Here is a 13,567-nt window from a genome sequence, read left to right as displayed (position 1 = left end):
ATGTAATGGGCGTTAAGATCAGAACACGACGGGGGTACTAATAACGAAAGAACTGGTAACAGAATTGCACCCTGGGAAAAAAGACTACTCGGAAAGATTGAATTACTACGTAAGGATATTGGTATAGTCACAGAATACATACGAAGTGTAACAAGTAGAAAAGTCATCAGGAGAGCTGAAGAAATAATGCTGAGTACCGCAAGACACTCAAGATATGCTCCAGAAAACAACACAGCCCATCAGTGTCTGGATACATTAAAACAAAAACTCTCCGTTTATTCAGGGCGACTAAGGAGGTACAAAGTTAGTAACAACCGCAAAAGCGACAATGCTCTTTTTGAGAGTTCTGAGAAGGCGTTCTATCGAAAACTCAATTCCACTGTAGAACGTGTCGATAAGACTTACCCAAGCCAAGAAGAAATTCATGAGTTTTGGGGAAATCAACTTTCCACACCAGCTGCTCTTAACAACAATGCTGGGTGGATAGAAGATACGACACAGAACTGCCAACACTACATTACTACCCTTTACGAACCCTTCACTACTGAAGAAGTCTCAAATATCATCAAAGAGCTTCATAACTGGAAATCTCCTGGACCAGATGGAGTTCAAAACTTTTGGCTCAAGAAGTTTTGGAGTGTTCATGAGTGCTTATCAACACTAATTAATCATGTCATTTCTAATCCGCAGGATATACCAGCATTCCTAACTCAGGGTACCACTTATTTAATACCGAAGGATCAAAATAACACCCAAGATCCAGCCAAATACCGCCCAATTACTTGTCTTCCAACTTTGTATAAATTGGTCACATCCTGTGTAGCCCGGCGTATCTACCAACACTGTGCTCTGAACAATATCATAGAGCCTCAACAGAAAGGATGCGCTAAGGGTTCCATGGGTTGCAAAGAACAACTCATCATCGACTCAGTCATTTCTAACCAGGCGTATTCCAAAAAGAGGAATCTTTTTACTGCCTTCATTGATTACAAGAAGGCCTTTGATTCAGTGCCGCATGAATGGCTTATAGATATATTGAGAATATATAAAGTCGATGATAATATAGTGACCTTTTTAGAGCATATAATGACAGAGTGGAAAACTAGAATTCACCTTCAAATACCTGGTGAAATTAACATCGAAACTGAAAATATCGCAATCAGCCGGGGCCTGTTTCAAGGAGATTCGTTGAGTCCTCTGTGGTTCTGTCTAGCTATGAACCCACTATCTCAGCTATTAAACTCCACAGACGCAGGTTTTAGCATCAAAAATAACAACAATGTGGTGGCGAAGCTTAATCATTTATTGTACATGGATGATTTGAAATTAATGGCTTCCACTCGCAACCAACTCGATGAGATGCTAAAAACTGTAGAAACTTTTTCTAATGATATTAGTATGCACTTCGGGCTAGACAAGTGCCGTATTTTAAATATAGTCAGAGGAAAAGTACAGCCCGGAGGATTCGATATGCAAAATGGCCAGAACATCGAGGCTATGGGTGAAAACGATATGTATAAATATCTTGGAGTAAGCAAGCGCGGAAAATTGACCATAAACAAATGAAAACAGAGATAACTACAGAGTTTATACGAAGGGTAAAACAGCTGCTTCGCTCACACCTTAACAGTAGAAATTTGTTTAAGGCACTAAACACCTACGCATGTTCCGCGCTTAGCTACTCATTTGGCATTGTTAAGTGGACAAAAACGGACATAGAAAATCTTCAGCGAAAAGTACGAACGCACCTTACAAAGGCACAAAAACACCATCCCAAAAGTGCAGTGGAAAGAACGACATTACCACGGAATTTAGGAGGAAGAGGACTTATGGATATAGGTGAGCAATTAGACAAACAAATTGCAAACTTAAGAACTTATTTTCAGATGCAGGCTGAGACATCTACTCTACATCGCGCTATCTGCGCAGTAGATGACACAACACCGATTAAACTGAGGGAACCAGAAATGCGCATAATCCACCTCACTAAAGACGAAAAACTGCGCACCTGGATGGGTAAACCTCTACACGGGCGACATCCCAATGAGGTCAGCCAAGACTATGTCGACAATACAGCGTCGAACTATTGGTTGACATCAGGAAAGATGTTCCCTGAAACGGAGGGATCAATACTGGCCATTCAGGATCAGGTTATACCAACCAGAAATTACCTGAAATATATCGTCAAAGACCCTCAGGTTCAAAACGACAGATGCCGATATGGATGTCAAGCCCAAGAAACCATCCAACATATTACAGGGGGCTGCCAGGCATTTGCTGCAACTGAATACAAGGAACGGCATGACGCAGTGGGAAAAATCCTTCATCAGGAGATAGCTATCAAGCTGGGACTTCTCCAAACGGATCATCTCCCGTAAGTAATAGTACAGCAACAGTTCTGCCTATTTCCCCGTGTTAAATCCCATAAGAAATCGCTAAGGTCCATTCTGGTCATTTTTGACGCGTAAGTGGTGGAGGCGCCAAGGCTCGTAGGATCGTCCCGTGTGTCGGCTTGCAGGAAAGGGGAGGGGTAGCGAATATGGGGTAAGCGCAAAGACATGGCATTATAGCATACGCTGTTATTTGTGTCTTCTTTTCGAATCTAAATTTATAACACCACGCCCGTTTATGAATATTTCTAGGCAGCATATGTCTCTCATAAATTTAATAAGGTAATGTTTTGCTATACTTCATTATATTTGTATTTGTTAAAGCGTGATGAGGAAGGATTAGTTTGTGTGAAATAAAGACATCTGCATGTCTTAATAATAACCGCCAAGGTTTTTAATATCTAAAAATAACTTAACCATCTGGCAGTCTAATCAGCATCCGGTACTTCAGGGCAAATGAGGGGAGCAACGACCAACAGTGGGAGTAAACATTCGGTCTAAAAATTGCATTCAATCATTAACATATTTAAAGCATAGGCCTCTTCTTTCCATCTCTCGCAAAGTATAATATACAGGGTATAGTCAGAAAGTTAAACCATTTTTTCTTTCCGTCTGTCGAAAAGTATAATATACAGGGTGTAGTCAGAAAGTCAAACCAATTTTTCTTTCCGTCTGTCACAAAGTATAATATACAAGGTTAGTCAGAAAGTCAAACCAATTCTTTCCGTGTATCACAGAGTATAATATACAGGGTTTAGTCAGAAAGTCAAACCAATTCAACATATACCATTCTTACGGCCAAACCAACAAACATCCACCGTCTTCTACGATTGAATACTACTATACATGAATCTCCAGCCAATCACACACCTGTTCCTTACAAAGAACATATACCATTCTTAAGACCAAAACAACACACATCCACCGTCTTCTCTGATTCCCTGGATCGCCCTCCAATCATACACCTGTTCCTAGAGACATATACCATCCTTACGGCCAAACCAACAAACACCCACCGTCTTCTATGATTGAACACTACTATTCATAAATCTCCATCCAATCGTGATTGTGAGTTGCATAATTTATTTTATCTACGGCAAGTCGGGTAATATTATGTTTTGTAGGTAGGTAACTCAGGTAAAAATGGGAATATATGTTTTATTAGAAAAATCGTTCAACAATATAGCATAGCACAAACAATTGTTGGATATATAGATATGATGCATATGTGGTCATAGAAAAGGCATTTAACATAGTGAAAATAAGCAGTAGTATTAAAATAAAAAAAAAACATTGTACTGTATTTTACCTATGCCCATAAATTAATTTAGGTTACATAGACTGAAAAAAGGTTAGCAAGGACAGTCAAGCAGTAAGTAATGGTTAAATATAATATGTAAACGTTAATAAAATAATGTTAGCATCTAAGCGATGGAATGTGAGTAAAGCGATGAATAAAAATAATGTAAACATGAAATAAATGAAAGGTAGTCATTTCGGTCGAACATAAATTTGTTGAAAAAACAAAAATATATTCTTAACAGCAGCCACCAACGTGAAGGTACGACTACATAGACCGCCATGTTAGTAGGGAAGATGGTTAGTAGGAATGAAATATTTTACATTATATGATAATATATTTAATAACGGCAATATACTTAACTTACTTACTAAGGTCACTCTATTACTTGGTTTAGTAGACATCTTTTTATTGATCTGTTGGACATCTTTTATCTATTCTTATTAATGTTAAAACACCGATACTTAGGTATCAATTCATTCGTTACTAAGTTCTATAGTATTCAAAAATGAATTATTAGGGGAAAATAACTCTAGGTTATCTAATCTTAAAACTAGGGATTTTCGGACTCCTGTTTTGTGACAGGCTATCGACGACTTAAAACTAAATCGGGGAAAGAAGACCATTAAGTTATCGATTGTCTTAACTTGGAGGCTACACGAGCAACGGTTCCAGAGTTAACTAGAACGGCTCATTAATTTGCCAGTGGTCCATATCAGATATCTTTTTAGTGGTCATACTAAACATCTTTTTATATGGGTTAATCTTAATAATTATTCTTCATTTAGAGATAATATATACAAAACTACGATCTACTAGAATCATCATATGTTAAAAAAAAAACGATGAGTGCAGGAAAGGTTGAGGAATGTAGTAAAAAGGGTCTGTTCCTGATATCAGTATGTTAGCTGTAATAAATAAAGTTTTAAAAATTACAATATTCAATCATCTAAATAATCTTAGTGACGTAAAAACGATTAGTGATAGGGTGATAAGAGGATTATATTATTAAAAAAATGTCTAATTCTGATGTACTTATCAATATTGCAGTTGTAATAAATAAAGTTTAAGACTATATTCAATCAGCATCCATCTTAAAGTCAATCGAATCATCAATGGTAAATGTTAAAATAAGTTTATTAAAATTTTTGTCTTAGATCTAATCAACATCCATCTCAAGAGTATCAATTAAATAGTGCCCAAAGGGAAGCGTATCATAAGAACCCTGAATGTGTTGTCTTTTATCATCATTGGAGCTGAGCGCAATCTTGCTTTGAGTTATAGAATAAACTTGGTGTTTATCAGAGCGTATAAGATTTTGCGTGGCAGTCTTTGTTGTGAAGGTATCTAAACATTCTACGTAGTCCTCAAAAGTAATTTTAGTATTTACTACAGATTTCTTTACCCCCTTCGCCTTCTTTGTAACACCATAATTTCGTATAATATTATCAATTTCATCATCCTCATACTCTTGTTCTTTCAACTTCCCCCTCAGCTTTTCAATGTCATTATCTGTGGTAGCTGCTTTTGTCGTGTATAATTTCGATCGGAGTCCTATGTAATCGGTCATAATGCAGCCATTATTCTCATCTTTCATTATGCCCAATACCTTCTTATTAACCAGAGGGATGTTGTAAATGTTATCTTTAGGATAGTCTGAGGTATCAAAATATTTATAGCAATCATGTATCATTGCTTCATACGGGTCTTTTTCCCGTATCTCCACAATCACCGAATCTGTATCTGTATAGCAGGTCGAAAAGTTTTCTCCGAACCTGCTAGCTAAGTAGCCATATTGGAAATCATATATGGTTGTTTTCGCCAAATCTAAAATACTCATTCCAACATAAATCGGTTTAACTAACCATATTTCCGCTCTATGCATCTCAACAGCAATCAAATTTTCATTAAAGATAGTGGCGTTTTTAAACAGGGGGCTACTTATTCTAGCTTCAGCTCCATAACGACCCTCCCACTCTGTCAGCAATTTAAAATCAACGCGCCTGCGCACACACTCTAAAGTCTTACCGAACACTGCATTGTTCATAAGCTTAAACAGATTCTTTTCAAACTCATTTTTTGCTGCCTTCCGGAGATTTGTATTCAAGTCGATGTATGACTTTAACCAAGGAGACTGCTTAAATTTCAGGACTCGATGAATCTTTTTTAGTATTAATCCATGAGCTAGCGCTTGCTTCAAGGCCCTGTAATGAATTACATATCTTTCTTTATCATGAAGAGTAGCCATTAATTTGGTCAGCTCTCGCGGACGTTTAGGAGGTTTCATAGTTTTCGGGTTCAAGGATTGGGGACAGAATGGGATGTCTTTATGATGATCATGGAGATGTTGAGGGTACTCCAGATCGACCTCGAGAATGCACCCTTCAGAAGAATCGTCCGGAATACTAAGAACATCGATGTTAGTATCAGACCACTGGAAACCTCCATATGGAAGATATTGCGAAATTGCCCACCCATATTGATTATTGACATCGAAATACATCAGATAGGAGTCGGGCTTAGATGGGTCGTAAGATACCATGTACTTGTTATTTGCATGAACACGACGTTTCGAGCAAACTTGACTCAAACCACCACGAATGCCACGCTCCAAAAACAAATGCATATCTGGATCAGTTAAAAGTTCAAGTTCCTGTTTTGTATACTTGAGCATCGCATCCCACGTGAATCCAGGTAGAGTAAAGTAATGAGCGGGGTCAAGATAATATGTTTCGAGACAACTGGAGCGGAACCGTTCGAAAACATCGGCAAGAAGAAGAATATCTGTTTTCATGTAGAGATCGACGTAATCTCCGAGAGAAGAACAAGAGAATGAGGACCAGACTTGGAGGGCGCGATGATAATGGCGGCGAGGACAAGGTTTATCCTCAAGTTTATTATAAAAAGACTCGATAGGCGGCAGACATGTTTCAATAAAGCGATCAAAAGAATCAATATAATCATAAGGCATGATACCTTTCGCAGTAAGAAGAATGAACTGCTCCTCGGGAAGGAAAGCATATTGAGAGCGGAGATTAGGATATTCGGTCAAATAAGATGAGAGCTTATCGAGAGAAGACGCCATAAATCGAAAGCTATCGATGAAACGAAATTTAATTCGAGCATCATTAATGTGTTTAGTGAAAGATATATATTTTTCCTTAGTGATAGGAAGAAGATCTACGGGGCCATTGATGTGAGTAGCAATATCAGTAACAATGAAGTGGGCATCATATCCGCTGAGGTTATGAAATATCACAGGGATAGTGTGAGCATCTTTGTAATTAATGTTACACCCTTCATGAGCTGCAAATCGATAATTATTTTCTGGGATCAGGTGATTATGGTCTCGCATTTTCTTATCCCTGGGGGAGAAGCGCTGCTCACAAATATGACAATGAGTGGCTGCTTGAAAATCACTCTCTTGCTGAAAGGTCATATCAATATCAAATGGGCACATAAACACCGTAGAAACATCCTCAGCAAGCTGATTTAGTTCATCTGCGAACCATTTCATGCAATCTTTTCCACGATATGATTTGTAAAATGACAGAGAATCATCATAGGAACATTTAAAGTAATACCCAACGGCAGCAGGTATATGTTTTTGATAGGTAGTCTTTTCCTCACTATGTTCCAGAACGCTTTCGAGATCTGCGTATACGGCGAAGGGGGCTTTTAGTTTATTCCTGAAATTCTTAAATTTTAACATTTTATGGCTTTCTTCAGGCATTTTAATGGCTGTTTCATTTATTCTTTCACAATCGTTGATGTGAGCTTCTAACTGTGTATACGATGAAAATGGTTGTAAACACCTATCACAGATAACATCTGATCGCCCATTGCAGCATGTCTTATGAACATTCAACTTTTCTTGTGATCGGAAGTAATGGAGGCAGCCATCACAGAAATATTTTGTCCCATCTTCTTTGCTAAGCTGCTTGGAAAGGAGGCGAGATAGATTTTTTATCCAAACGTAATGATATCTAATGGGACCTTGCTCGTCATAATTATCTTGTAACAAAAGCAGATTCACATGTTTATCCTTCTTGTTTTTTGTTAGGAAGGTTGGGAGGGTCGTATAGTTCTTTTTCTCCTTTTCCAAAATGTATACATTGATCGATATATTATTCTGCTTTTCAAAATTTGGAATCTGTTTGATGGTCATTGGCCACTGAATACCTTTAAGTTTCAGCATTTGGGAATAGTGTGGGTAAGATGACATTAAATCAGAGTTACTCCGACAAGGATATAATGCCGATATGACAGCCCATGCAAAGCATGCCTCATCATCATTCTTAACATTAATGCAGGCTTTCTTTCTTTTTATTTGATGGGGAAGTTCAATGTATGAGGAGCCAAGCTGTGGTGTAAATTTGTTTATATTAACCCCCAGGTTAACAACCGCTTTTAGTGCCCAGCCACTATCTCTCTCTTGGAATTCTTCCAAGTCTCTGTTGATGGGTTCCACTACTTTTTTCTCGAACCATTCATCAAGATTGGTGTCTCTATAAATGGCTGAGTTTGAAGTAGTGAAGTACTTGGTTTCATTTATCATCCTATCACCTTGAGCAATCTCGAACTCTCCTCCAAATGCTATGTTAACTTTCACTGCAGCGTTATTTTTTAAGGCATTTTGGATTCGTCGCTTGAACAGAGCTTTGCAATCAACCAGGAAACTACCCGGGTCCTTGTGTTTAAGGTTTGAGATGACTCCAGTCTGAATTCTTGAATTAAATGTAGATACAGAGTCATCCCATTGTACCCTACGCTTTGGAGTCTCCGGTAGAGTTTTTAGTCCCGCCCCCTTCTTCTGTTCGGCTTTTAGTTGGTTTCTTAATGTTTTCACCTGCCGCATCTGGGCTTCGAGGTGGTGCTTTTCGCCAATCGTCTTTGCAAACCTCATTCTATCATGAATCATTTTAATCGCTTTTTTACACTCTACCAACCCTTTTCTTAACTTTTCATCATTATAATTGTCAGATATTAACCCCAAGATGGTTCCAATTAAATGAATTAGTTTAGCCAACATGTTTAAACAATAAAGCCAATATTCAAAGATAGATTAAAAAAATTCAAAATTTTCAAAAATTGTCAATTTAAATCAAAAAATTATGAAAAAGTCAAAAATTATTAAAAATAATCAATAATTAAAAAAAAAATCAAAATTTTCAAAATATACCACTCACCAGAGCACACGTAAATGATTAACCAAAGCACTAAAGGAAGATCTGAAACAGAACGAGAAAATACAAGCTGCGTCAAGTATTTATTAAACTTTGGTCGGACGGAAAACTGAACGGTGATACGTTATGCTCAAAAGGCTCCTGAAATGAGTAGATTTGTGCGTGTTTTCTCATAAGAATCAATGTAAAAGTGCTGTATTTAACATATTTATTGAAATCATCAAATACTTCATCCAGTTCAGTGCTGATAGTTATAATTTATTGCATGTGTTCATGGACTTGATATCTGATAGATTGGTGTCAGGTTTTAGATAAATAGCAATTATTTCAAAATTTTACCTTAATCGTATTGTGTTGATGTAGATATTCACTCAAAATGTTCAAAACTTTGAGTTTAACATGTTTTAAAAATCAATTATAACCCAGTTTTTATCACTACTAAAACGATAAGATGCGATTCTGATTTAAACGCATGCGTCAATTTTAAAACACATCCATCTATCACTTCCAATTTAAGCGGTCTTAATCTTTTTTCGGGAATAAAATAATCACCATTAAGCTTATTATCACTATTTACATTTCGTATTTACATATGTTCCTACGTCGTGACAGCTTATCCGAGCGCGAAAACGATTTATTACACTTACTACACGTATTATAATTCCCGATAAACTAATGAGGAGCTCCACTAATTTGCCTTAAATAGGATAAAGATACGAGAATATTAACCCCACCATATCATTTTTGACGATGTTGATCGTTAGCTATTTTTAGACCGAACACCGGCTAGTCTAGTCTGCATCCTGTTTGATATATATTTTCTTCGTGCGAAATGAGGAACATCTGGTAATTGTGATAAATTAAGAAAGATGATATTGTGGGAACTCATTTCTTGGTTTTTCTCATGCAAATTGGCAGCTGTCGTAAAGCGGACATTAAGACATAATTAAAAAAATTATCTGAACCTCCACACACACACACACACACTGTGAGAAACACAGTTGGTATTTTTTGCGAAGAATATAACTATGCAGAAACCGTCGTGTGAAATGAGGACATCTGCTTGTCATCTGCCGATCTAAGCACCGAGGTTTTAATATCTAAAAATAACTTAAGCATCTGGCAGTCTACTTAACATCCGGGCATGCCAGATGAGGGAGCAACAACCAACAGTGGTAGTGATGATTCGGTATAAAAATAGCATTAAATCATTAACATATTTAAAGCAAAGGCCTCTTCTTCTCGTCTGGCCAAAAGTGTAATATACAGCGGGTAGTCAGAAAGTCATACCAATTCTTCTTTCCGTCACTAACAAAGTATAATATACATGGTGTAGGTAGAAAGTCAAACCAAGAACCAGGAATTAAATTAAAAATATAAGAGCACACGAGTTATGAAACAACCATCTTACAAGCAAAAACGACACAGCATATAATGAAATCAGTAAAATAGCGAAAAGGCAAGACGTCATAATCAGGGTAAAACCTCCATATATATTTGTGAATGGAAGAAACAACACAAGATATAAAATTAAAGTGTTGGAAAACTCATACAGAAGTAATATGTATACGTGTGTTCAATATTTCTATAAACCTTCTTATATAATCTAATCATGAATTAAAATTTCTAGTGTAAATCTTAAGATCCAGTTTGAGATAGGATTTCAATGTTCATTTTGCTAGTACATAATTACACTACTCATTTTATTTAAGTATGTATGTTTAATATTTTCAAATTACTAGTTATATAGTTACTAGAATTATTAGTTATATAGTAGAAAGTTTGTATAAAAACGAGTAACCTGACATTGTACAGATCGAAAGAAATTTAATGATAATCCAAACCTCATATCTACCGATAATTTTATTACGAGGTCTTACAATAAAAGTCGACTAGATGAATGGCCATACCACAAAAGTAGATTTCGTCAAAAAGTTTACATACGAAGTTTGGGACTGATGACGACGATATACTACATGAGCCATATAACAAATGCGTAAGTCTTGCGGAGGATAAATAAGCTATAAAAAATGATAATTAGAGAAGACTATGAAACTACTTAAAATCAAAATAATTTAAATATGTTACTCAACAAATGAAAACAGTGAATAAAACGGTACAACGGTAAAGTTTTCCTATAAAATTGTGTCAATTAGATATTTTTCACCAAATAGACAAATTCGTTGCAGTTTCTCAGTAATGAAAAGGAGACAAATTATACGCAGGTCCGGAGACATTCAGCCGACCTTGCAAAATCTTTAAGAATAATGTGGTGTATTTGTAACAGTACAACTGAAAATGGTTAACATAGAAGGTTTTCGTTGTTGTCGTTTTTTTTTTCTTGAAAGTGGATGACAAAATGTTAAAAAATACCTCGGAAAATATGAAAAATACCCGAAAAATTACGAAACATGTTAAAAATACTTGCAAAATTCAAAAAATAGATGGATAATAAGAGAGTTCAGAAAAATATCTGGAAAATATGAAAAATACCCGAAAAATTACGAAAAATGTTAAAAATACTTGCAAAATTCAAAAAATAAATGGATTAAAAGAGAGTTCAGAAAAATATCTGGAAAATATGAAAAATACCCGAAAAATTACGAAAAATGTTAAAAATACTTGCAAAATTCATAAAATATATGGATAATAAGAGAGTTCAGAAAAATATCTGAAAAATACAAAAAATGCCCGGAAAATGTGACAAATACCTGGGACTCTGCTGCTAATCATACATATTTTATTTATCAATAATTATCTGGATGGTGGGTAATTACAAAATAAGTAATATTATTGATGCTGCAACTGTAGGTATACATATAACCAAATAAGCGGTATCTTAAAATTTTTTAAAAAATAAAAAGGAACATTGAAATCCTATCTCAAACTGGATCTTAAGATTTACACTAGAAATTTTAATTCATGATTAGATTATATAAGAAGGTTTATAGAAATATTGAACACACGTATACATATTACTTCTGTATGAGTTTTCCAACACTTTAATTTTATATCTTGTGTTGTTTCTTCCATTCACAAATATATATGGAGGTTTTACCCTGATTATGACGTCTTGCCTTTTCGCTATTTTACTGATTTCATTATATGCTGTGTCGTTTTTGCTTGTAAGATGGTTGTTTCATAACTCGTGTGCTCTTATATTTTTAATTTAATTCCTGGTTCTTGGTTTGACTTTCTACCTACACCATGTATATTATACTTTGTTACTGACGGAAAGAAGAATTGGTATGACTTTCTGACTACCCGCTGTATATTACACTTTTGGCCAGACGAGAAGAAGAGGCCTTTGCTTTAAATATGTTAATGATTTAATGCTATTTTTATACCGAATCATCACTACCACTGTTGGTTATTGCTCCCTCATCTGGCATGCCCGGATGTTAAGTAGACTGCCAGATGCTTAAGTTATTTTTAGATATTAAAACCTCGGTGCTTAGATCGGCAGATGACAAGCAGATGTCCTCATTTCACACGACGGTTTCTGCATAGTTATATTCTTCGCAAAAAATACCAACTGTGTTTCTCACAGTGTGTGTGTGTGTGTGTGGAGGTTCAGATAATTTTTTTAATTATGTCTTAATGTCCGCTTTACGACAGCTGCCAATTTGCATGAGAAAAACCAAGAAATGAGTTCCCACAATATCATCTTTCTTAATTTATCACAATTACCAGATGTTCCTCATTTCGCACGAAGAAAATATATATCAAACAGGATGCAGACTAGACTAGCCGGTGTTCGGTCTAAAAATAGCTAACGATCAACATCGTCAAAAATGATATGGTGGGGTTAATATTCTCGTATCTTTATCCTATTTAAGGCAAATTAGTGGAGCTCCTCATTAGTTTATCGGGAATTATAATACGTGTAGTAAGTGTAATAAATCGTTTTCGCGCTCGGATAAGCTGTCACGACGTAGGAACATATGTAAATACGGAAATGTAAATAGTGATAATAAGCTTAATGGTGATTATTATATTCCCGAAAAAAGATTAAGACCGCTTAAATTGGAAGTGATAGATGGATATGTTTTAAAATTGACGCATGCGTTTAAATCAGAATCGCATCTTATCGTTTTAGTAGTGATAAAAACTGGATTATAATTGATTTTTAAAACATGTTAAACTCAAAGTTTTGAACATTTTGAGTGAATATCTACATCAACACAATACGATTAAGGTAAAATTTTGAAATAATTGCTATTTATCTAAAACCTGACACCAATCTATCAGATATCAAGTCCATGAACACATGCAATAAATTATAACTATCAGCACTGAACTGGATGAAGTATTTGATGATTTCAATAAATATGTTAAATACAGCACTTTTACATTGATTCTTATGAGAAAACACGCACAAATCTACTCATTTCAGGGGCCTTTTGAGCATAACGTATCACCGTTCAGTTTTCCGTCCGACCAAAGTTTAATAAATACTTGACGCAGCTTGTATTTTCTCGTTCTGTTTCAGATCTTCCTTTAGTGCTTTGGTTAATCATTTACGTGTGCTCTGGTGAGTGGTATATTTTGAAAATTTTGATTTTTTTTTTAATTATTGATTATTTTTAATAATTTTTGACTTTTTCATAATTTTTTGATTTAAATTGACAATTTTTGAAAATTTTGAATTTTTTTAATCTATCTTTGAATATTGGCTTTATTGTTTAAAC

At 35.5% G+C, this 13,567-nt stretch overlaps 1 protein-coding gene across 1 annotated transcript; it reads right to left on the bottom strand.

Moving 5' to 3' along the window:
• Positions 1 to 4,849: 4,849 nt before the first annotated feature.
• Positions 4,850 to 8,722, bottom strand: LOC126885428 (uncharacterized). The gene has a single exon (XM_050651998.1). The coding sequence runs from the start codon at positions 8,720 to 8,722 to the stop codon at positions 4,850 to 4,852; it is 3,873 nt and encodes a 1,290-aa protein (XP_050507955.1).
• Between the last annotated feature and the right edge of the window lie 4,845 nt (positions 8,723 to 13,567).

The sequence above is a fragment of the Diabrotica virgifera genome, chromosome 5 (assembly GCF_917563875.1).
Source record: "Diabrotica virgifera virgifera chromosome 5, PGI_DIABVI_V3a".
Taxonomy (NCBI): Eukaryota; Metazoa; Arthropoda; class Insecta; order Coleoptera; family Chrysomelidae; genus Diabrotica; species Diabrotica virgifera.
This window is presented reverse-complemented; position numbering and strand designations above follow the sequence as displayed.

Excerpts from the sequence above, each read along its gene's own strand:
- LOC126885428 (XM_050651998.1), bottom strand. The coding sequence starts at position 8,722 with ATGTTGGCTAAACTAATTCATTTAATTGGAACCATCTTGGGGTTAATA.